General features: G+C 39.6%; 3 protein-coding genes across 4 annotated transcripts in view; 2 read left to right on the top strand and 1 right to left on the bottom strand.

The window, feature by feature from the left end:
* The first annotated feature begins 3,404 nt into the window (after positions 1 to 3,404).
* Positions 3,405 to 7,201, top strand: LOC116388273 (lysozyme C-like). Its single transcript, XM_031855954.1, has 4 exons — positions 3,405 to 3,577; positions 3,999 to 4,157; positions 6,671 to 6,749; positions 6,838 to 7,201. The coding sequence occupies exons 1-4, from the start codon at positions 3,451 to 3,453 to the stop codon at positions 6,902 to 6,904; spliced, it is 432 nt and encodes a 143-aa protein (XP_031711814.1). The 5' UTR covers positions 3,405 to 3,450; the 3' UTR covers positions 6,905 to 7,201.
* Positions 7,202 to 9,042: 1,841 nt separating this feature from the next.
* On the top strand, positions 9,043 to 13,037 carry LOC116388251 (lysozyme C-like). The gene is given in 5 exon segments (XM_031855933.1): positions 9,043 to 9,055; positions 9,572 to 9,874; positions 10,322 to 10,480; positions 12,499 to 12,577; positions 12,654 to 13,037. Coding segments are annotated over 5 exon segments (621 nt in total). The 3' UTR covers positions 12,721 to 13,037.
* A 4,717-nt stretch (positions 13,038 to 17,754) lies between these two features.
* mbd2 (methyl-CpG binding domain protein 2) overlaps positions 17,755 to 26,402 on the bottom strand; it is a 29,041-nt gene continuing 20,393 nt past the window's right edge. For both annotated transcript variants that reach the window (XM_031855582.1, XM_031855583.1), the window contains one exon: positions 17,755 to 18,538. The gene's annotated coding sequence lies outside the window, so the exon portion shown is untranslated. The remainder of the gene's footprint in view (positions 18,539 to 26,402) is intronic.

The following is a 26,402-nucleotide window of genomic DNA, read 5'->3' on the forward strand; positions in this document are numbered from 1 at the left end:
TTTTCACTTTCTGAAGATAAAACTAAAGGCAGGAAGACCCACAAACAAGCAGAAACTGAAGCAGGTGGCAGTAAAAGGTCTGGCAAAGCATCTCCAGGGGAAAAAAACTCATTGTTTTTGGTTATGTCTATGGGTGCCAGACTTCAGGCAATCATTGACTGTAAAGGATTTTCCTCCAAGTATTAAAAATAATGATTATATTCACAATTATGTTAGTTTGTCCAATTACTTTTGGAAATGTGGGTGGCTGTGTAAAAATGGTTGTAATTCCTAAACAGTTAATGTGATATTTTTGTTTTATCCATTGAATTAAAGCTGAAAGTCTAAACTTCAACCACATATTGACTGCTTCATTTCAAATCCACTGGAGTCGTGTAAAGAGGCAAAATTAGAAAAATTGTGTCACAGTCCAAATACTTATGGCCCTGACTGTACTTTGTCTTTAAGTGAACAGCAGCTTTGGTAAGTGAAGTGCTTTTGTGTTTTTACATCTGCAGTTGCGTTGCTACTGTGTTCATTTGTCTATGGTGTCGTTTTTATGATATCGTTAATATTGTTCCCTCTGATGTGAATAATATTTGAATGGCTCGTGCTCTTGAGTGTGAGGCAGAATACGTGTTTTAGCGCCGCAGTGTTGCTGGATTGATTTGTTGCTTTGTTGTCATAAATATATGTGACTGGTTCTTGTGAGTTTGTTCTTGTCATTGTGTTAATTATATTGATTTTGACTATATGCATTGTCCGTTAATGACGAAGCATCCCGTCATGCGCGGGATTAGGGTCGGACATGATGATCTGTTTGGGGTTTTGTTTTCTTTTACAAAGCAATAATTATGGTCTGGAGAAATGGGGATTGTGTGACGATTGCTTTATCCCTGTTTGAATCAGTAGGGAACAGCTAAACACTGCGGGGAGAGTTTGTAGCTTGTGAGCTGCTGTTGGTTTCCTGCTAAGCTAGTTTAGTGTGCCTCCCAGAACACACGCGCCTCACCAGAGTACAATGTTTTGTTTCCAGGGTCAGAGTGTCTCTTACGTGGTGGGTTGCCATGTTGAGCGAAGTCCACCGAAAACATTATATTTCCCACAATTTAAGCTTCTGCATTTTCCAAATGCACTAGTATTATTCAAACGTATTGTTCGGTTCGTAAGCCTCGTACCGAACGGTTTGATACGAATACGTGTATTGTTACACCCCTAGAAACAAATAATAACCCGTAGCTGCGTCATAATGAGGTTATTAGGAGGTGGTTCAACTGTAGTAGGACAGCACTGAAGGCCCAGGTATAAAATGCATGGCCCACCACTGAAACTGATGCTGACGTACTTGTAGGCCACCTAGACAGCTCTGACATGCAAAGAATACGCCCAACATGTCAAACTAAAGATCTGATTGGTTGAAGACTATAACAAACAACAATATCGTCCCCATTTACTTAAACTGCAACGGTGTCCTAGCGGGCCTTGAGCCTCTCTTCTTACCGAGAGAAATAGGGGTTGATTGGATAAAAACTCTACTTAAATCAAGCTGCACTGGAAGCAGCGCTGCAGGCTGGAAGCAGAGCAACTGAAGAAGAGAGTAGCTGTGCAATGAGAAAATAAGCTAATGGGGAAAAATAGAATACATGTAGTGTATTTATGAAAAATTATAAAGAAGCTATAACTTTGTGATTCTGTTTGGGCCAGCAGAGAAGGCTTTGCTGGCCCTGAAGGCTCACCATTGGAAAATATAAATAAGTATAAAAATAAATTATTTACATTTATTTAAGATGAGGAACCAGACACCCTGGCCTGCCCCTGCATTAAATCAATTTAAATTGTAAATGTAGAGAGTAAGTGCTGCTCTGATCAAATGATTTAAAGCAGGGGATTCAAACTCATTTTCACTCTGGGCCACATCAGCATCGCGGTCACCTCAAAGGGCTGGTTGTAAATGTAAGACTGTGTAAATGTAACGACTCCTAACATATTGGTAAATAACTGTCTCTGCATTTGATTATTGTTTATTCAAGTGTAAAAAGATTGTACATGCAGTTATATAAATATAAATATATATTTAAGCACATTTCTGTTATTATAACTTAAATCCTTTTAATTAAGGGTTAAGAAACCCACATTACTCTATCAAAGATCAAACTATTAAAGAATATAACAAAGACAAATATCAAACACAAGTTATTACAATAACTTTGTTCAATGCTTAAAATCCTTTCAAGGGTGCGTTTGCACAATCCCACGTGAAGTATTTCATGTGTTTTAAAGCCACGTTTAAAGTAGTCTTCAATGTACTCACAATACATTTCCATTTCAAGTGTACGGTAAAGTGTTTAAGTATCTCATTTTGACTTTCTATCTCAGAATTATGACTTTCTATCATAGTTATGATTTTCTGTCTCATATCTTCGACTTTCTATCTCATAATTTCGACTACGGGGATATTTTTGTTATCAAGTCTAACTTTTAATTATTTATTTTTTTATTTAATTTTTTTTAACTTTTTTGTTTTGCCTTTTCTGTCCTTTCTTGTGCTGCTATTTACATTAATGTGATGGGATTCAATTTAGCATAAGGTCATGCTAGTCTTACAGGACAGCTGTGTTTGTGGTGTTGCTTGTTTTTTCTTTGCGATTATTTGTAGTCATAGAATTATGCACCTTACTAACCAAGCTCGTTGGCTAGCGCTAGCTGGTGACTTGTGCTAACGGTACATGGTTCCAGCAGGTCTCCAGCCCCACCCTCTCGTCCATGGTCACTTCTGGCTCCAAAAAACCAAGATGTTGACGGCCAAAATGCCAAAATCACAAACCAATGGGTGATGTTCCGGTGACTATGTTGACTTCTTATATACAGTCTATGGCAAGTACACTGGCAACATGATACACATTACTCACGATTTCATGTTATGTGCCACTGATTTACAGAAAGTGACACAAAAAAGGTCGTATTGTGGCAACAAAGGCAGTCAAGACAAATACTGCTTGCTAGTGAACATGGATGTGAACAAACTTAAAACTTTTGATGAGAAATACTGAAAGTGAACATTACTTTGTTCTTTTGTTAAGTCAGGTTGGACACTTATTAGACCGAGAATCATTTTTTGAATGGTTGGCATAAGAGTTTAACTTTCACTGACAGATGAATTTGTGTCAGATCTCCAACTTATCCTTGACTTTCACATCAGTCTTTCTTATCACACTGATAACACAGTAAACCTGAAGTAAACCTGAAAACAAACAGCTGATCAAAGTCGAAACACAAAAACACGGATTCCAACTGAGTGGAAAGTGAATCTCCACCTCTTTCAAAAGCTCTGTTGGAATTGGACGAAGTTCAAAGAAAACAAAGAGCTAGTGTGCAATAAAGTGGCCACAGTGGTTTCAGCTGAGCTTCTTGACTATAAAAAGGACGTTTAGCAGCAGCAGTGGAAATATTCAGTCCAGCAGAGAGTCAAATATGAGGGGTCTAGTGTTTCTGCTCTTGGTGGCTGTGGCCAGCGCTAAGGTCTACCAGCGCTGTGAATGGGCCCGAGTGCTGAAGGCTAATGGGATGGACGGCTACCGAGGCATCAGCCTGGCTGACTGTGAGTATTAGACCGACAGTCTGCAGATACTGTGTCTGGAACAGAAGAATATTACAAATTTTCTGTACATTTTTAATATTTTGCAAGATAACATCAGTTACGACCATACCAGCCTACTCACTACAATTCACATGTACTTTTAGCATATGCATGTACTTCAAATCTGAAAAGCTTTTCAAATTTCAAAATATGTTTTCCACCGTAAGAGCTAGCCATTGATTTCCATTCATTTTGATATAGTATGAAAATCAATCTCAAAATCTTTATTAGTGGGCAAGTTGTCATGGAGTTGGCTGGATCTTCCCAAATGGGTTTTGATGCCCTGCTTTGACCTTTCTGACAAGGCTCGTCTGTGGGTTTCCGTGCCCGATATTGAGTTTTCAAGGGGTTTCCATGTGCACCTGTTCTGTTTCCTCTTCAGGGGTTTGTCTGAGCAAGTGGGAGTCAAGTTACAACACCAGGGCCACCAACCGCAACACCGACGGATCAACTGATTACGGCATCTTCCAGATCAACAGTCGCTATTGGTGTAATAACGGCCAGGGCCTCACATCGAATGCCTGTAACATCAGGTGCAGCGGTCAGTGATAAACCACCACACCCAAAACTTTAACATCAGGGGGACATCCTCCTATTTTTTTACATGCCATGTTGTCATGCAAGTTTTTGTCACCATTGTGTCTGATCATCCACCAAGCTTTAAAGTTGCAATAATCAGTATTATGTTTCTACTATTATCAGTAAATCAAAATGTTCCGCATTATGTAAGTGTCTCCCATGGATAATTCTGACCAACTCTGCAGCTCTAATGGCCTTTATGTGGTATAATGACCTTGTACAGCACTTTGGTAATAATGTCTGTAAAAAGCACAATAGAAATAAATTGAACTTACTTACTAACACTTTTAAAAGGACAGTGCCAAAGATTTGGTGACATCTAGCAATGTGGGTGCAGATTGCAACCAACTGAACCCCTCCGCTCATTAATCCATTTCCAAGTATGCGGTAACACGAGCCACCGAGGGCCTTGGTAACACTACTCATTTAATTTAGAGAGCATCCTTACCACAATAAGACCACTTTAGATCACTAGATGAAGAATATCTAATTCAAAGAATATCCTAAATGAAATAAAAATAATTTCGGCACAAAAACACACAGTGGTTGGAGGCAAACACAACGGTACCCCAAAAAGGATCAGCCAGTGAGTACTTATCACTCATTTTGCATCAGAAGTCATTTATACTCATTTCTACTTAAGGATGCGTTTTTGTAACGTTATTACACGACCAGGAAATGTCTTTTCAGATGTTTAAAAAACTTTTGTTTAGACAGCCAGCTATTTCCCTCAGGAGCTGGTGGACACCAAATCTGAGCTAAAAAGAGTGAATATTGGACTCTTCTTCATAACATGGACACGAACAACTCCAATGGGATGATACGTATCACTGCTGTTTGTCACATGATTTTCAGCTTGTTGTGGAGTTCCCTTTTCCCCAAAAGGACAAAAAGAACAATTGGCTTCAACATCCTCCTATTTAAACTTTTGTTATCAAAATGTCCTTGGGTAGAGTGGATTGTGTCCTTGAACAAGATATGAACCTCAAATTCTCCCGATAGGCCAGTAGTGGTATGTTAGTGTATGCAAACAAATTCCACTGGGAATGGGAGGGCTCGTTTCAGGTTTGATTATTTTTGCTAAAATATTCCTGAACATTGTTCTCTTAACGACCAGCCACCACAGTCCAAATTAGAGAAGATCTGAGTTGATAAAAATGTTGATTATATTGATTTGACTTTAGTTATTGGTGCAGTGCCATTGTTTCGACATCACAATTATCCAAAATCACAATAGGACCAAAAGTCCATTTGTCCGACAGCCCGCTATTTCGAAAAACAAACAGCCATTCATCCGAAGGGCCATTGCTCAGAATATACACACTCTCCCTGCAATGAACAGAAGCTCGTGGGTCATTATTATGCAGAATGATGTCATCAGAACTTACCGATCGCAACATTTTTTGCACATAGGAGAAGTTAGTCTGGACCAGGGGTCTTCAATGTTTTTCAGGCCAAGGACCCCCAAACTGATAGAGGGATGGAGCAGGGACCCCGACTGTATATATTGTATAAAATTGTGTTTTATATTAAACTGGGCCTAGTGCCATGTATAAACATACCTCTTTATTGTGCATTCAGTACTAAGCTATTCAAATAATACACAGGTTCATATATCCATGTTTTTATTTTAAACATGTGCAAGGTACAGTGGGTAGGGTGGCCGTGCCACTGCCATTAATAAACATACCTTGTCAGCTGATACCAATGCCAATATCAACATTTCTGTCAATTGCATGATAATCATGCATACAAGCTATTCAAATTGATGTTTTCATTTTAAACATAAATGTGGAAATGAAAATAAGTGATGGCCTATTAGTGCCACTGCCATGCATCAACATACCTGTTATCTTAAATACAATACTGAACTATTAAAATAATGGACGGATTCATGTTTGGGAAAATAAAAAAATTTAAAAAAATTAAAAATTCTCTAATCATCCAGAAATTTCACGGACCCCCTGCAGTACCTCCGCGGACCCCCTAGGGGTCACGGACCCCCTATTGAAGACCTCTGTCGATGGACGTTTATTTTATCCGGGCAAATGGGCTTTTTGTCCAATGGCATTTTTCAGATTATTGGGGTTTCGGAACGATGGATCATCCAAACAATGTCCCCCAATTGTTACTATGTTGCGATAAACAAGCATCAGCGAGATTCGATTTTGCCCTGGGTTTCTCTTCTACTACACGGATGCACATTCCTTTTGATGGAGGTTGTTGGGTCCTTATGCAGCGCAAAAGAAAGATCTCAAAGAAGCACTGTCAACTTGTTTAGCACAGAGCTCTTTGTAGTAAAGTGCTTTGGATAAAAGCACTATAGAAATGCAGTCCATTTACCAGTTAAATTATTACTGACCTTTGGAGAGGCTGGTTTCTTCACTCATTACGTAGCACATTCTGCACTTGCAGTGACGTTAATGTCCACTTTTTGAATTACCATTCAAATCCTGATTTTTCTTTTCATCACAGAGCTTCTGACTGATAATGTCAGTGTGGCGATCAATTGTGCCAAGCGCGTCGTTCGGGATCCCAATGGCATCAGAGCCTGGTAAGATCTGATCATGTGAATGTGATGCGTTCACAGCGCAAACTTCCACATGTGGAGAGATGAGTTATGTCCCTATGTCTGTTTTTAGGGTGGCCTGGCGCAATAACTGCGAGAACCGTGACCTGAGCTCCTTTGTGGCCGGATGCGGTGTTTAATCAACATGTGGAACCGAGAAGCTGTCATCGACATCATCAAAGTCTCCCATCTTTGGAGTGAAATGCAGAGATACTGAAGCTACAGATTATTCTTTTCAAAGACAGACAATTAAAATCTTTACTGTCTAAACACTTGATGTATTGAGTCTATAATTTACATAATGTCAAATCGAATCAGTGAAGAGAAATGTGGTGATTTCTGCTTGTATCCGTTGTTGGACTCATTTCAAAACCAGATTCAAATGTTAACTCTCTCTTATGACAGTTGTTAATTAAACATGAATGTAAAACAATGAAGAAATGTCTTTTTCATGTTTTGTGAGGCATGAGGACTGAGATGTAAATTAATCTACTTCTCTGTGCATGTTTTTGTTTTTAAGAAAACAAGTTCATTCCAGAGGCCTCATGCATGAACCACTCGTACAAACAGATTTGTTCTTATATGGCATGTGCATCATGATTTAGAGAACTTTGCACATTCACATGTGTAGTGACTGATTCCAGCAACTAGCCACTCGGCTGGGTGCGGGAGAAGATCCTGTTCCTTACTCACTTGACCAAAGAGATTCCAGGCTTTTCACACTTCTGGGTGAGGTTCCCATTTAATTAGAGTTCACAGATGATAATACAATATGATAGCACTTAGCTTCCTGGTCTCCCTCTGGTGTGTCTGGCTTGCGGTAAAAACCGTGCGATCTCCCCGTCACCCATGCATCATTACCTGTCAGTTGCACCTGTGCCCCATATGTCAATTACCTGCCACACCAATACACACTGCCACCCGTGGTCAACCTGAGATATAGCTCCCAATATAAACATTTATACTATCGAGACCTAACTAATGGCTCCTACAACATGTCTTCTCTAAAGTACAAATTATGAAGTTCTTGTGTGTACCAGGCCTGTCACGGGAGTCTTGTACAGATAGTCTGCCTCTCTGTGGGAAAAACACGTGTTTGTGGGAGAAACCCCTTGGACATCCCACAGAAGTCTGGGCTAAGCCCAGACTGTCCTCAAATTCTGGAAATGTCCCTGTTCTTTGACTGTCTTTTAGTAGAACTAAACACTGACCTTGTTATTTCTAAAACCCTGCTCACAGCCAAGCTTATTTTAATCATGTTTTACTATCTAGTATAAGACTAAGACCTCCATGTAGGAGTTTAACTCTTAGAAAGCCTTTGAGGACTCGGGGCACGACAGATGACTTAAAGGGCCAGATCACCCAAAAACATACTTTACATCAGGCAGCAACCTCCGGTTCTGAAGAGTGAAGCCAATGTGGAAGTGTCTTAAACTTGCGTTTTCTCTACTGACCATCAGGGGGCGACTCCTCTGGTTGCAAAAAGAAGTCTGGTTGTATAGAAGTCTATGAGAAAATTACTCTACTTTTCACTTGATTTATTGACTCATTAAACATTGTAAACACGGGTTTATGGTCTCAATCTGTAGTTTTATGTCTACATGTCTAACTGGATGGTTGCAAAAAACTTGTGTAGTACTGTACCTGTGCAAGTTCCAGTAAAGTCTCGACAGACAGTTGATTAGAGGACAGTGTGGTGTAGCTTCATAGTTTTTTACCAATCTGCATCATTTTGTTTTTACTTTGGCATCCTTTTTATCCGTTTATTGTAACTAAATCATCACCAAGTCTGTTTACTTTGGTTTCATACCGCTGTAGTAAACCAGCCAATTTGAGGCATCCACCTGTCAAACATGCGCAAGTAACTCGAGGTAAAACATTGGCTTTGTGTTTGGCGTGAACACAGCATTTGTTTGAAATAGCCTTCAGAGGAAGAGCGGGTTGTCCTCCAATCGGAAGATAGGCAGTTTGATCCCCAGCTCCTCCAGATGGCTTGTCTAGATACTGAACCCCAAATTGCTCCTGAAAGGCAGTGCGGTCAGTGCGTGAGTGCATGTGAGTGCGCATTAGTTTAGTTCCTTTTGGGTACTTAATTACAATTTAGTTTCTGGGGAACTTGAAGGTCTTTATACAACATTTCATGGCAATCCATCCAATAGTTGAGCTATTTCTGTCAGGACAAGTATGGTGGACGGACAGAGAGACAATGCCATCCCTAGAGCCACACTGCTAGCGTGACTAAAAATAGGTGACACAAACTCCGTTGTGCTAACGGTACATGGTTCCAGCAGGTCTCCAGCCCCACCCTCTCGTCCATGGTCACTTCTGGCTCCAAAAAACCAAGATGTTGACGGCCAAAATGCCAAAATCACAAACCAATGGGTGATGTTCCGGTGACTATGTTGACTTCTTATATACAGTCTATGGCAAGTACACTGGCAACATGATACACATTACTCACGATTTCATGTTATGTGCCACTGATTTACAGAAAGTGACACAAAAAAGGTCGTATTGTGGCAACAAAGGCAGTCAAGACAAATACTGCTTGCTAGTGAACATGGATGTGAACAAACTTAAAACTTTTGATGAGAAATACTGAAAGTGAACATTACTTTGTTCTTTTGTTAAGTCAGGTTGGACACTTATTAGACCGAGAATCATTTGTCATGGTTGCCATAAGAGTTTAATCTCCAACTTATCCTTGACTTTCACATCAGTCTTTCTTATCATACTGATAACACAGTATGCCTGAAAACAAACAGCTGATTAAAAACTGAAACACAAAAACCCAGATTCCAACTGAGTGGAAAGTGGAATCTCCACCTCTTTCAAAAGCTCTGTTGGAATTGGACGAAGTTCAAAGAAAACAAAGAGCTAGTGTGCAATAAAGCGGCCACAGTGGTTTCAGCTGAGCTTCTTGACTATAAAAAGGACGTTTAGCAGCAGCAGTGAAAATATTCAGTCCAGCAGAGAGTCAAATATGAGGGGTCTAGTGTTTCTGCTCTTGGTGGCTGTTGCCAGCGCTAAGGTCTTCGACCGCTGTGAATGGGCCCGAGTGCTGAAGGCTAATGGGATGGATGGCTACGGAGGCCACAGCCTGGCTAACTGTGAGTATTAGACCGACAGTCTGCAGATACTGTGTCTGGAACAGAAGAATATTACTCATTTTCTGTACATTTTTATTTATATTGTGCAAGATAACATCAGTTAGGTCCATACCAGCCTACTCACTACAATTCGTACATTTTGCATATGCGTGTACTTCAAATCTGAAAAGCTTGTCTTACCAAAGAATGTATTGTAACATTAGAAATTCGAAAATATGTTTCCCACCGTAAGAGCTAGCCATTGGTTTCCATTCATTTTGATATATTATGAAAATCAATCTCAAAATCTTTGTTAGTGGGCAAGTTGTCATGGAGTTGGCTGGATCTTCCCAAATGGGTTTTGATGCCCTGCTTTGACCTTTCTGACAAGGGTCGTCTGTGGGTTTCCGTGCCCGATATTGAGTTTTCAAGGGGTTTCCATCTGCACCTGTTCTGTTTCCTCTTCAGGGGTTTGTCTGAGCAAGTGGGAGTCGGATTACAACACCAGGGCCACCAACTACAACACCGACGGATCAACTGATTACGGCATCTTCCAGATCAACAGCCGCTATTGGTGTAATAACGGCCAGGGCCCCACATCGAATGCCTGTAACATCAGGTGCAGCGGTCAGTGATAAACCACCATACCTGCCATGTTGTCATGCAAGTTTTTGTCACCGTTCTGTCTGATCTCCCACCAAGCTTTAAAGTTGCAATAATCAGTATTATGTTTCTACTGTTATCAGTAAATCAAAATGTTCCGCATTATGTAAGTGTCTCCCATGGATAATTCTGACCAACTCTGCAGCTCTAATGGCCTTTATGTGGTATAATGACCTTGTACAGCACTTTGGTAATAATGTCTGTAAAAAGCACAATAGAAATAAATTGAACTTACTTACTAACACTTTTAAAAGGACAGTGCCAAAGATTTGGTGGCATCTAGCAATGTGGGTGCAGATTGCAACCAACTGAACCCCTCCGCTCATTAATCCATTTCCAAGTATGCGGTAACACGAGCCACCGAGGGCCTTGGTAACACTACTCGTTTCATTTAGAGAGCATCCTTACCACAATAAGACCACTTTAGATGACTGCTTTAGATCAGACAGCCAACTATTTCCCTCAGGAGCTGGTGGACACCAAATCTCAGCTAAAAAGAGTGAATATTGGACTCTTCTTCATAACATGGACACAAACAACTCCAATGGGATGATACGTAGCACTGCTGTTTGTCAGATGATTTTCAGCTTGTTGTGGAGTACCTTTTTTTGAGGCAGTAGCACCAAAGTTGTAGAATGCTCTGCCTGCACCCTTGCATTTAGCTGTTTCTGTGAACTCATTCAAAAATCAGCTCAAGTCATACCTGTTTAGACTGGCGTTTGTGTAGAAACTTATGTCCTCGGCCTGCTTCTAAGCCATGTTTTAATTTTGTACTTTCTGTTTTTTGTGCATTCTTAAAAGTAAATTATTGGCCCTTATATGGTCACATTGTGTTTTTTATGTTTGTAATTCTGCTCCTCTTGAGCACTTTGTGACTAATGTCTATGAAAAGTGCTTTATAAATAAATCTTACTTACTTACTTTTTCCCAGAAGGACAAAAAGAACAATTGGCTTCAACATCCTCCTATTTAAACTTTTGTTGTCAAAATGTCCTTGGGTAGAGTGGATTGTGTCCTTGAACAAGATATGAACCTCAAATTCTCCCGATAGGCCACTAGTGGTATGTTAGTGTATGCAAACAAATTCCACTGGGAATGGGAGGGCTCGTTTCAGGTTTGATTATTTTTGCTAAAATATTCCTGAACATTATTCTGTTAACGACCAGCCACCACAGTCCAAATTAGAGAAGATCTGAGTTGATAAAAATGTTGATTATATTGATTTGACTTTAGTTATTGGTGCAGTGCCATTGTTTCGACATCACAATTTTCCAAAATCACAATAGGACCAAAAGTCCATTTGTCTGACAGCCCGCTATCTTGAAAAACAAACAGCCATTCATCCGAAGGGCCATTGCTCAGAATATACACACTCTCCCTGCAATGAACAGAAGCTCGTGGGTCATTATTATGCAGAATGATGTCATCAGAACTTACCGATCGCAACATGTTTGCACATAGGAGAAGTTAGTCTAGTCGATGGACGTTTATTTTATCCGGGCAAATGGGCTTTTTGTCCAATGGCATTTTCGGAACGGGGTTTCGGAACGATGGATCATCCAAACAATGTCCCCCAATTGTTACTATGTTGCGATAAACAAGCATCAGCGAGAGCCGATTTTGCCCTGGGTTTCTCTTCTACTACACGGATGCACATTCCTTTTGATGGAGGTTGTTGGGTCCTTATGCAGCGCAAAAGAAAGATCTCAAAGAAGCACTGTCAACTTGTTTAGCACAGAGCTCTTTGTAGTAAAGTAGCATAATATGCATTATCTATCAGAATGTATCAAGTCTCGAGGAAAGAGGACTTAAGCGGATAGGTGAATGAGAGACGATTTGTAAAGTGCTTTGGATAATATTATTACTGACCTTTCGAGAGGCTGGTTTCTTCACTCATTACGTAGCACATTCTGTACTTGCAGTGACGTTAATGTCCACTTTTTGAATTACCATTCAAATCCTGATTTTTCTTTTCATCACAGAGCTTCTGACTGATGATGTCAGTGTGGCGATCAATTGTGCCAAGCGCGTCGTTCAGGATCCCAATGGCATCGGAGCCTGGTAAGATCTGATCATGTGACCGTGATGCGTTCACGACATGTGGAGAGATGAGTTATGTCCCTCTGTCTGTTTTCAGGGTGGCCTGGCGCCGTCACTGCGAGAACCGTGACCTGAGCTCCTTTGTGGCAGGATGTGGTGTTTAATCAACATGTGGAACCAAGAAGCTGTCATCGACATCATCAAAGTCTCCCATCTTTGGAGTGAAATGCAGAGATACTGAAGCTACAGATTATTCTTTTCAATACAGACACTTAAAATATTTGCTGTCTAAATAATTGATGTATTTAGTCTATATAATTACGTATTATGTATAATTTACATAATATCAAAAATCGAATCAGTGAAGAGAAATGTGGTGATTTCTGCTTGTGTCCGTTGTTGGACTCATTTCAAAACCAGATTCAAATGTTAACTCTCTCTTATGACAGTTGTTAATTAAACATGAATGTAAAACAATGAAGAAATGTCTTTTTCATGTTTTGTGAGGCATGAGGACTGAGATGTAAATGAATCTACTTCTCTGTGCACTTGTTTTTTAAGAAAACAAGTTCATTCTAGAGGCCTCATGCATGAACCACTCGTACAAACAGATTTGTTCTTATATGGCATGTGCGTCATGATTTAGAGAACTTTGCACATTCACCTGTCTTCTCTAAAGTACAAATGATGAAATTATTATGTGTACCAGGCCTGTCACGGGAGTCTTGTACAGATAGTCTGCCTCTCTGTGGGAAAAACACGTGTGTTTGTGAGAGAAACCCCTTGGACATCCCACAGAAGTCTGGGCTAAGCCCAGAATGTCCTCAAATTCTGGAAATGTCCCTGTTCTTTGACTGTCTTTTCGTAGAACCAAACACTGACCTTGTTATTTCTAAAACCCTGCACAGCCAAGCTTATTTTAATCATGTTTTACTATCTAGTATAAGACCAAGACCTCCATGCAGGAGTTGAACTCTTGGAAAGCCTTTGAGGACTCGGACAGATGACTTAAAGGAATTGCGGAGGTGCCTTAAACCTGCATTCTTCTTAATGACATCATGGACGTCTGATTGTATAGAATTCTATGAGAAAATGACTCTACTTCTCACTTGATTTATTACCTCAGTAAAGATTGAGTTTATGGTCTCAATCTCTAGTTTCAAGTCTTCTTCAATACAGCATGATGTTCATTTAGTAAGTGATGGTCCATTTAGAGTCAAACAGACCATAAAGCAGAGTATGCTTCAGGGCTGAGCTACCTGTGATTGACAGGTTGCTACGACGACGTTGTACCGTCTGGGAGTTGTCCGTGTTTTCTTGTTAGAACTTAAACCAGTGTGTTTTCAGTTCATGAAAGTTATTTGTATCATTTTGATCGCAATAACATTTCCTTTTACAATCAACACTTGAAATGATGAAGGCACTTGCAATTGAGGTAGTACATGTAATCCATACTTTGGTGTTTGGTATTTTGGAAGACATCCTATCATATATTATAGTGTGATACTAAAAGCTACAAACAATAGTAAAGGCTACAAATAACACAGGTTAATACAACTTAAAGATTAACACTATGGTAAATATACAAACACACCACAATAAACCTATATTGTTAGATAGAATATTATTGGAGTATTACAGGCCTACTATAGAAGACGCATAGCCCAAGTATAATAATAATAAAATCACAAAACATGCTTAAAGAATAAATAAATAGGAATAAGCAGCGAAGCTCCGCCATCCAAAACCACCTAAAACAAAGTTTTAGCAGCTTTTTGAAGAAGTACGAACTGGTCAAAATGTCTTCACGGTCTTGGGTGTATTTGGAGAAAGAAAAGAAAAAACGTTACTAGCCTATTCCAGAGCTTTCAACTACACCTCACGGTTCGGTAGATACAAGTTTTCCCAGTCGTCACAAGAATTACATGTATATAGACTTTGAGGAAGGCCCTTCCCTGACAAGTCAATGCCACCATGGACAGTATAACCTGCCACTCAATACTGACTACTCTACTGATATGCTCATACGAGCAAAGTTGCTTGCGTGACCTCCCCAAACTCGTCCTTATGTATTGAGCGTTTGGTATTTTTTGCTGTATGACCTCCCTCAAAGAGCAGAGCCTTTCAACCAAATTGAACTGTAAGACCATTTTCTATAAATTGTCAGTTCCTTGATGTGATTCCCTGCAGCCAGGTTCCAAAATCTGATGGAAACCCTAAAACACCCATGGTTGTGGAATGACACGTTCATGGGTGCAATGATTGAGCATACATTTATATCATGACCAACTAAGACAGGCATGTCCAAAGTCCGGCCCGCGGGCCAATCACGGCCCGAGGTCAGATTTGATATGGCCCGCACCTTCTGTCTTAAAATGCATTATTTATGGCCTGCCAGCACAGTCAAAACGGAATGAATAAATCATACAAATTCAACATGCAATTCCTCTTTTTACCTCATGGTGGCAGCACCACTCTGTAACTGTCTGGCTGTTTGAAATTGGCTCTGACCCTTGAACTGTCATGTTACGGTAAGTAAAAAAAGGAAAGTCGATAATGAGGGCCGCCGCTTCAAGGAGAGGTGGAGATCGCAATATTTTTTTCACCGAAAACCGAAACAACTGTGTCTGCCTAATTAGTCATGAGACTGTTGCCTCGTTTAAGGAATATAATGTAAAGAGACACTACGAGACCAAACATGCTAATGCTACAACAAGCTATCAGAGCGACCGTGCTAGAAAAGTGAAGCAACTCCAAGATAACTTGGCCTCACAGCAGCGGTCCTTTTCACATGAAAACATCATCAAAGTAAGCTACGAAGTGGCCATGCTAACTGCTAAACATGACAAACCTTTTATGGAAGGTGAGTTTATCAAAGACTGTTATGAAAATAGCGGAAAACATAATTGCCCCGAGAAGAAGACAGAGTTTGCTAATGTTTGCCAGGCTCGTAACACTGAAGAGCTATCATCAGATACTAAGAGACAACTTGATGTATTTCGTCAGCCTGTTTCATGTGTGTTGAACTTAAATGTGAGACAACTTTTCATTACCCTCACTAAGTCATATTTAAGATTGTCTTGAGGTGAGAACATTGATTGGTTTCTATGTAATTAGCTTTTAGATGGCTTGTTCTTTGTGTTATCTGACTTTCAAGATGTGAAAGAAAGGCAGAATAGTTGTTGAGATTTGTTCACACATGAATGCTTACATTTGGTTACATTGCGATTTGCTGTCATTGAAAATAAAATGATTAAATAACGATGTATGTATAGGCTACTTGTATTGTTTAAAATAATGTCAGCAGGGACTGTTGGCCCTTGGGCATTTTCACATTATCAAATCTGGCCCTCTTTGAAAAAAGTTTGGACACCCCTGAACTAAGACATCATTATTAGCGGCAGCTTCATGTCTCCTGTTTAACCTCAGCAAGTGTTTTCTGATGCAGGTCACGATCTGAGCTGCTGTTACCGGATGGAAACAGGAATCCCTGGACGAGAGAGAAAGAGAGAGAGTGTGTGAGACAGAGGGAGAGAGAGTGTGAGAGAGGGAGAGAGAGAGTGTAAGAGAGAGAGAGAGCGAGGAGCATCTGGCAATGAAGCAGGAATTTAAATGTGTAGTTGCAGTGATCAGAAACTGGCATCATAGAGCCATTAGCAGATGCAAATGAGAGCAGAGCTGGCAGGCTGGTTCGTCTTTAACACATAAGCACCACACACAGCTCATAGTCACAGACAAAGTCCAACATCTGGACTGGGAACAGTTTATGCCAGGAATCTGACAGAAGCAACAACACACTGATGATTTAGATATTTTTACAGCCTAGCCAGTAATGGATCTAAAAATGAGTCCTAAGGGTGGAGCTAGAAGAAAGGTCATGGGGTCATTAAAGGGTTCGTCCTCTGGGGAACATGAATGTGATCAGGAAATGTAAGTACATTCAAACATTTCAGCTAGATGTGACTGTTGAACAAGTCATTTCAAAACCATAGGCATTGATCTGCTGCTATTAACAACCAAGCAAACTTTAATTATACAGCGCAGAAGTAATAAAGTGCTGTGTTGGACAACACATTCTCATTCCCAACTCATCAAATACTGATGCTTGGTCAGTGGCCCCAGGCTTCAAACCATGATGCTCTAGGTTTCCCTCTAGAGTCAGTTTTGGACGTGTCGGGGACAAAGTGTCAGTTTACAATCGTTACATAGTGTCTTTTCAAAATAAACTTCCGTGTTCACAGGAAACGTACAGTTTCCAATGTAGATTTACTCAGATTTTAGGGTTACAGCACTTTATTACCTACTTGGTTGGGTTTAAGAAAAACATTATGGTTTGGGTTTGCTATGTAACTGCATAGCAAACATAAATAACAAACAAAAGTAAGGTCAAATAAGGTAAGATAACGTTGACTTGGTTTGAAGGTACACAAACAGTGGTGTCCTGTGTTTGACCCAACCTTCCACCCCGAGCTCCTCACTAAGCAGACTTTCTTGCTCTTTACACTGCATCAGTTGTTCTGACCTTCTAATAATCCCGTCTGATACAGATGCTAACGGGTGCCTCGGTATCAAACGGCGAGGGCTGCTGACCAAGTGGTGGTATTAGACGAGTTGGGAGTGAGAACGGGTTGTGTTGTTGGAGGAGGATAAGAGATAGGCAGGTAGTAGAGAGAGAAGACAACCTATGAAGACAAGGAGAGAGAGTGTATAACCAACAATAGTCCAACAATCGACAAGAGTCATCACAAAGTCACTGCACCTGGCTATTGTTCACAAAAAATAGTTCCAGCACGTAAACCCCAACAAACCACAAAATGTTGTTTTTACATGTCCGTCCATGCACAGAAAGAAATAAAATGAGATACAAAGAATGTTCATGAACTGCAGAGGTCTCGGTAGGCGTATTTTTTTTTAAACTTTGGATAAAACCAGACTAGCGGTCTCCCCTTTCTTTCAGTATTTATGCTAAGCTAGGCTAACCACAGCCTGACTCCAGCTCCGCACTTAACTCACAAACATGAAGTTCTTATCGATCTTCTCATCGCACTCTCAGAAAGAAAGGAAGGTGGTGTATTTCCCAAAATGTTGTCCCATTCCTTTAAAGATTGAGCTGTCTGCAGGGTGGAGAATATTGATTGTCAACGTCATTAGAAACACAGTCCTTTGTCAGCAGAATTTAAAAGAACACCGACAAGCAATGGTGAATATAATCATTTATTTACTCCATTCCAAGAAATGTACACATATGTTCTCTCAAGGTATAAAATTTGTCTTAAATAAGCAATTGTTCCATTTCATATTCATGTAAATTCTCATTATTTTAATAAAAACCCAGAAAACTGACAACAATCTGACACCACAAACAACCAAAATCATCAGAGAGCGCAAGAAGAGTTGGTAGAGTTAGCAAAAGCTGTCCAGCAGTTTGCAATCTGACTTTGGGTTTGTTGAGGGCGTGGCTCTTCAGCATTTCTTTAAAATCATTTATCAGCTTTATATCAAAAAGCAAGAAAAGTAATATCTGAATCTGAAAAGTGAGTCAAGGTAAGCACTTGTAAAGTTTGTACAGATGATAAAACAGAGAAAGGATTAGAGGCTTCGGTTGTTGCTTTAGATAATCCACTTATTGCTGCTGTTGCTCATTCCTATGTTGCTGTTTCATGTTGCTGCAACTTTTAACGCTGCGGCTGTTTGTTGTCCTTTTGTAGTCGCAGCCGGTGTTGCTGTTGTTGTTGCTGATGCCGTTATTGCTGTGGTTGCTGCTCCCGTTGTTGCTGCTGTTGCTCTGGAAAAAATCACTGTAGTTTCCAGATGTCAATAGATCCTGAAAATTGTTTCCTTAACGGGAAGGTTGAAGCAATCGCCTACTGAGACAACAGATCAGTGCAGGTGGGTTTTAGTCTGTCGGTGGTCTGTTTTTGGTCTGTTGTCTGGATGAAGAGGAAGTTGATTATAAACCTGAGGCTGGTGAACAGAGGAAGTCTGGAGAGAGAAACAGAGAGACAAAGAGTTATTGTCACTGGTAGCAGTTTAGTTGACAGATTTTGTAGTCATTTGTTGCCACAGTGATCACAGGAAACTATTATAAGCACATCATGTTGGCTCTATTTTTGCCTGACTGTCTGAAGTAGTTTTTGTTTTAGTTTGAGAAAAAAAAATCCAAACTCAAGGGCCACTTGTATCTTGTTCTGGAATTTTCAACCGCATTATTTTAAGTTTGTCAGTGAGATAAATCTGTTGACATGCAAGCTCAGCTGCTTTTGTGATTTAATCCGGAGCACTTTCAGAGCTTCTCGTCTGTGTGGGCTTAAAAAGTAAACTCCATCGACCAATCAAGATTATGTGACATAGTTGATAGCTCCGGATACTGTAAAGCGAGTAAGTGGACCTTGAGTTGAGGTTTCTGTTGGGTTTTGATAATAAAGTTCACTGCAATTAGTTTTTGTGTTTTTCTTTCTGCATGTATGTGTCCTGTCTCTGATGAAAAGGCAAAAAATAAAGTGTGAATCTCACTGAAATGAGAATGTGAAAGTGGCATCTTGAAAATGAAGTTTGGTGACACAGCAAAAGCTGGGCCTGTCAATGTGTTTGATACTCAAGACAAAGCGTCCCAAAACAATACTTTTTATATTAACGTATCAACTTGCTGAATATAAACGTACTAAATGTACTATAAGTGTTTTGCTTTCATGAAAAATAAAAAGCCAAACACAAGCAGGATTTTAAACAAATAAAATGGTATGGCATGAACAAATGAAGTTATACTTTACATATACAAGACTACGCAAAGAACACTATGATTATGGATTATTAAGTGCTTTTGGAATGTGCGGACCATTTGGTAAAGTGAGGACATGATTGGTAAGCAAAGACATTTGTCGAGTGAGGACATTTTTCTGGCCATTTTTGTGAATTGGCAAATGTTTCAGTGGCGATATTTTTTGAAAGAGGGAAATCATTTTCCCAAAGGTAGGACTATTTTTGAAAGGCTTGGACAATTTCCAGGACATTTTTAGAAGGTGGGGAGTTTTTTTGTGAATCGGGCAAAGTGAAGACGTTTCTGTAGGGTCATCTTGGGGTGGGTATCATTTTTCCTTAGTGAGGAATTTTGGGGGAAGTGGGGACATTTTGAGGAAACATTTGGACAGTGAGGTAATGTTTGAAGATATTTTAACGGAAGTGTTTAACATTTTATAAATTGAGGACGCCCTCCCTGGACAGGACACCGTGGAGAATTCAGCTCACCTGCTCGAAGAGCAACTCTATAAAATTGTCCAACCTTTAGGTTTTGTTGCGTTTGGTTTGTCTTACTTTAACTTCTTTCATGATCATGTAAAATAAACCTCGTGGTGGTCTTACCTCTTTTGTCCATCCTTGCGTCAGGTTATGATTACATTTATGGAAAAAGAGAACAAATTTTAGGGTTAAGAAGACCTGGTTTTAGGATTGAGGTTAGAATAAGCTTTATGTGAGAGAGGGCCCTCTCATGTATAGAAGGACCAACACGCGTTTGTGTGTTAATGAGCACTCAGGTCTATACTGATGTCGTTTCTAATAGTGTGTAATTGAGGCTCCCTGCAGAGACTTCTAAACAAAACTCCGCCTCCTACCTCCTTCCTCCATTAGAGCCAAATTGACTCGTTAAGCTTGTCTTAATAAAACCCACTTAATGAAAACATTCTACGGAACAAACAGTCTCTGCCGCCTTTCTTCCACCTCCTGCTGAACAATAAACATCAGCCTCTGGACAAAAAAAAAAAAGTCCAATTAATGTGGAGAGCCTCCATGCTAATCATTAGCTTTTCCATTAACCCCTGGACACCTCCTCTCTCCTGCTGCATTAATAAGATGGGCGGGGCTACAACCAGGACCCCCGGCCTGCAGAGGCCTTTTCCCTGCACAGAAGAATGTTTTAATTATACATGAAACACCAGAGTGAGGCGCTCACACAGGAGTAGAGGAGTGATATCAAATAGTACCATGTTCTCCTCCTCCTGTTGCGCCTCCATGTCCTTTCCTCAGCTGTACAGCCCATTCTGACTCCCAGATTTAGAGCAAGTCCCGCCATGATGAAAATGTCAGAACTGACATAACAAACAACTAAAGTTGCCTTCAGACTACTGGGGAATCCTGGTTTGCCAGCAGTCCATTAAGATGTCATGAACCAGTCTTTCCGTTTTCATTTTACCATTTTGGATCCCGCCCTTTTTGGTCCCACCTTTTCATTTTTATGACATTGAAATGATGACATTTTTAATCCATAATTGTGCCATTTCAATCCCTCCTTTTAATTGCAATTCCTCAATTCAAATCAAAACCTGTTGTTTCCATTTGAATCCTATCTTGTGCCATTTTTGAATATTTACTCTTTTCTATTTTAAATCTTTATTATTTTATTTGAATTTCAAATTTCCTGTTGAGCCATTTTGAATCCTTTTTTTTCAATTCTGATTATTTCATTTAGTCCTTCCATTTGTAACCATTTTGAATCCTTCATTGTCATGTTTTGAATACCTCCTTTCCATTTTGAATCTTATATTGTGTCACTTTAGTCCCGCTCTTTCCATCTAGAGTCACTTTTTTCTCCCGTCATCCCTTCCTTATTGACATTTTGATTACCTCATTCTTTCCATTCTGAATCCCTCAGTGTTCCACTACAAAAATGCAAGTGTTGCCAAATCCACCAAACAGACTATAGGATAAACTCTTTGTTTCATTGTTTCACTGTTTCAGCATATGAATGTGTCTGTATCTGAAAGTGTTCTTCCTTCAGTGTTTCGGAATTTTCATGTTTCAGTCTGATAATCCTCAGCTCAGTCTTAATTACTCCCTAATAATTAGAAAATCCTGATAATCTGCCGCTTAATCGAGGCAATTCAGCTGACTGACAGCACACACACACACACTCAGCAGTTATCAGCCTTGTGAATGACTTTGAAGCAGATAATTCTCTGTGTCTCAACATCCACTAATTACCAGCAGCTGAAAAATGCTGCAGGAGTCTGAATCAGCTCCTCTGGAAATTACAAGATACATAGCTAATAATCACACACACACACACACACACACACAGGCCAGTGCGTTTGTGTGTCCGTATCAAACTGTAACAGTCTCTTCTCAGTCAACAGTGTGAATCTTTCGTCTCGATCAGATAAAAATACCAGTCTGCACATTTAAAGGAACAGTGCATCATGTAGTGAAATCCATATCATCGCCAGAATTAGTTGAGCGGATTGGATGTCGGTTTCATCTCTGTGTTTGTCTAATAAAACAGAAGAGTGATGGGAAAAGGTTTTAGAACCAAACCTTTTATTTCTCTTTTTGCACTCGTCTTCAGCCACAGAATGTAACGGGGGTCAACCACGCTATTTTTCTAAACCTATCTAAGTGGTTTTGTTGCCTAAATCTAACTCCCTGTGTAGAAGGAAGTTTATTTTTAGAAGACACAATGCTTGTCCAAAAGTGTCTCTAGAGGGGTACCTACCTATAGTTTGAAGCGTAGGGACACTGACCAAGCATCAATTTTAGCTTTGAGTTGGGAGTGAGAACATGTTGGATGACGGCACTAGACGAAGGATTCATCCTCTGGGGACCATGAGTGTTTGTCCAAATTTCCATAATCCTATACTCTGATATTTCATTCTGGACCGAAGTGGTGGACCGACCACCCAGCATTGCCATTCCTAGAGCCATGCCACTAAAATGGCCAGACATTTGGCAACTTTTATTATGAGCATGCGGGTTCAAGGCCCCGATTGGGCTATTGTGTACATTGAAAAAGTACATTTACTCAAGTACTGTACTTATGTAATGTTTTGAAATATGTATTTGACAGTCAACACTGTACTTTTATTCCTCAACAGCTTCTGTTGTAAAACTTACTAGAAAAATATTCAGCATACAAGAGAAGATACATTGAACGTCCATATGTTAGTATCCTTTTTTATTTTATGTTTGTTTATGCTATGTGTCAAAAATAAATATCTATTTTTGGAATAATGTGCTAAAAGTACTTTTGTACTTATATTTAAAGCAAAGTTTTGAAAGCAGGACATTTATGAGTTATGGAGTATTTCAACACTGGTACTGCTACTACTACTACTACTAAAAGGATTTGAACACTTCTTCTACTACTGAAAGACATTTTAACAACAAAGTAATGGTGTTTGACTTGTTTCCCCTTCCTGTTGTATTCCTGCAGTGTAAGCAGCATTGGTGTGTGACTGCCGTGTTTCCAAGACTGAGCAGACGGAGGAGGAAAAGAACGGAAGACACCAACTCAGCCATAAAACCAACATAAATAAATTAGCAAGAAGCAGCAATAACAGTCACTGCAGCAGGAAACGAACGGAAAGGACTGAGCTTTCTGCAAAGATTTAAAATGGTTGTTTCAACAGCTGGAAAGCAGCCCGGGAGACACAGAAGCACACACACACACTGGCTGGCCGCTGCCCTCTCTCTCTGGTCCAGCTATAAAAACCCATTAGTAATCACTCCTCGACTCTCAGCGGCTCTTTTTGCCCAAACGACTTCCATCCAGCCAATCTGCATAAATCTGCATTAATGGACGATTTTCCCTCCGCAGAAAACAAATGTGCTTGAAAAAAAACAAAACGCCTCCTTATCTGTCGGCTTTTAGAGGAAACATCACAGAGCAGGGACACACACCATCCATCTCACCACACACACACACTTGCAGCGTCTATTAACAACCGATGTATCACGACAGACGTATCACTAAAGTAACACTCACAAAGGAGACATAATGTGAGTGTTGAACTTGACAAACAAATGCTGTTGATTTAACTATTCTTATGCTGTGTTCACATCAAACGTGAAATGAATTATGTAGTTATTTCGGCATCCCCTTTATTCATTTATTGCAATTAAATCACAGCAAAATAGTATCATTTTTGAAAATTGTGAAAATTCGATTCGCATTTGGTGTGAATACAGCATTAGAGCCAGTAGAGGAACTAGAAGTTCAAACCACTACCACAACCTTCCATCAACACTGCTGATTGGTGAGAGCAAATAACCTTTGACACAGAAAATGGCTAACAGGAACACAGGTTCAGATTGACTAATTCACTAAAAATGAGGCTTATTCACCGTTGAAGTCATTTTCAGATACAAGCAACTCAACATTTTGCCTTTATTTCAAAATAATATTGTTCTGTTTGTTAAGGAAACATCAGCCACGATGAACAAATTAGTCCTTCAATTGTGTTTGAAGAGCCAAGTTAGCCAAATGAGAATGAAGAGCATTTCTTTAGCTCTGTAAAATAATGTATTTTAATGGTAATAGTAATTTAAGGAAAATTTGAATTTTCAGATTTGCATTGAAATGTTCCCCAGAGGATGAACCTCTGTTATTTAACTCCCCCATCAGGACGAACTGCACTCTGATGTTAAATCCTCTGACAGCAAAGTCCGGACCTAATTAATAAGAGCTGGAGTCAGCAGACTTTTCTCCTTTCGCTGGTAAAAAGATAAAAATATAAAAAACTCTCCAGATCTTAAAGTCTGCTGCAAACATTTTTACACTGAAAGCAGTCTCTGGTCTGCTGTCTGCCCTGTTGCCACAGCGACCCTGACCTGGATAAGCAGCTGGGAAGCGGAGGGATGATGGATGGATGTGTAAACTTCTGAAAGTAAATGTTTTTTAATTTGGTTTTGTTTACAGGCTCTGCAGAGTGAAATATAACCAATAACCAAACAAACTGTAATATAACACACACACGTATCACATTAACCATTAACACACACTCCAACAACAAGCCCACGGCCCATCAATCACACTCACATGCACACACACTCATGCACGCACACAAACACACACACAATGTCGGCTGCATGGCTGAGTTTCAATCAGACGCCAAGAATCCCATCAGCATTCACAACAAGTCTCCACACACACACAAACACACACACACGCACACACACACACACACACAGAGAGAGCCAGATAGGGTTTCTGACAGAGCAGATTGGTTCTGCTTCTGCATTGTTCAAGACATTTAAAGCTGCGATCTGCAACTTTCCTCACTTTTAAACTGCAGTACTTCTTGTCGGAAGTAATACTTAAGTATTATTCATTTTCTAATTTTGTAGTTCTGTACTTAAGTAATTCAGTTAGTTACTTCAGCCATTTCTTTAGTAGTTGTTTGGTGAATCACATTTAGTTGTCAGGGTAGTTAACAATAGTTTAGGTGTTCGGTAGATTGATAGTTCAGTATTTTACCAGTTCAGTGTTTAAGTACTTTTCTGGATTGTTTGTTGCTTAGTTGAGTAGTTTATAGTTCAGTAATGAAACACTTTAGTAGTTTAGTTGTTAAGTAGTTCAATAGTTTAGTAGTTTGATAGTTTTGTAGTGGTTTAGATGTTTAGTGTATCTGTAGTTTAGTAGTTCTGCAGCATGTTGCACGTAAGTTCTCTCTTAAGTTAGTCTGCAAAGTTCACACTAGTCCAGGGGTCGGCAACCTTTACTATCCAAAGAGCCAGTTTGCTCTATTTTTCACCAAATAAAATTTGTCTGGAGCCGCAAAAGCTATTTGATATTACAGCTTATAAAGTTTTATATATAGTTATATTATTTTTACAAAAATTATAGTTTGTTGTATTTATGAAATTATAGAACTAGAATAAAGACAATTCTTGACATTTTATTGCCATTTTACCTGTTAAAACAATATCAAACTCTTATGAAGAGGAGAGTTTGCTGCAGCAGTTGAGAAATCGCTCTTTTTCGCTCATCTCCAGCGTGATACTTTGCAGCATATGCTGTATACAGAGGGGCTGAAGCGCCGCATGCAGCTCCAGAGCCGCGGGTTGCCGACCCCTGCACTAGACGATACATTTAAACTAGTAAGTTTGATACTAAAGCTGCGTCAATGTTTGGTTGCACCACGGAGACGTATGGTCCATCTTAGTTACTCTGGTGCAAAGTCTACACAAACGACACAAAAAATATTTGTTGACATTATCTTTTTCTGTGACCAATCAGTGAAAAACATAATTCTTTTTGCAGTTCAGCGAAAAAGTTAAAAATAGCAAACTTTAATCACCGAACACCAAAAACAAGGTACATTGTTCAGTAAGTTGTTTATCAGATCAATAGTTTAGTAGTTTTGTGTTTCTGTACATTAACAGTTCTTCAGTAAAGTACTTTGGTAGTTTTGTTGTTTAGTGATTCAATAGTTAAGTAGTTTAGTAGTTCAATAGTAAAGTAATTTAGTAGTTTAGTTGTTAAGCAGTTCAAAAGTTTTGTAGTGTAATGGTTGTGTAGTTTAACAGTTTGGGAAGTACTTTAGTAGTTTAACAGTTCGTCTTGTTGTGGTCAGCCATGAAAGTGGACCATTTTCAGGGACTCAATCTGTGTGAACAGGAAGCTGCTTTGTGTGGAGATTGAGGAGATTTGAGTGGTGTGTCACTGTGATGATGTACAGATATATATAAAATGTACACTGTGTGTTACATTTTTTCATCATATGATGATGTTCGCAGACTTTAAACCATCTCTCCTCACCTCACTGTGACTTTTCTTTTCCCTCTTTACCCTGACAGATATTTCATCTCTTTTTCCCATATTCTGCTTCTGACTGATGTGCACATCATCTTGCCTGCCTGAAAGCAGGTTGTGATACTATGACAACTGGCTAATGTTAGCAATCTCCTCGCCAATCCTATTTGCATCCATTTGAGACAGGGTCTTTAACACTTTTAATACTAATATATTCAACTCAGACATGCTGGGAATTGTAATACAAACACTTATTTTTTTAGATGTTTTAAAATCTCATTCAACTTGCTCAACAGGAAAAAATAAATAAATAAATAAAAATAA

The sequence above is a fragment of the Anarrhichthys ocellatus genome, unplaced genomic scaffold (assembly GCF_004355925.1).
Source record: "Anarrhichthys ocellatus isolate YVR2014 unplaced genomic scaffold, GSC_Weel_1.0 scaffold16, whole genome shotgun sequence".
NCBI lineage: Eukaryota > Metazoa > Chordata > Actinopteri > Perciformes > Anarhichadidae > Anarrhichthys > Anarrhichthys ocellatus.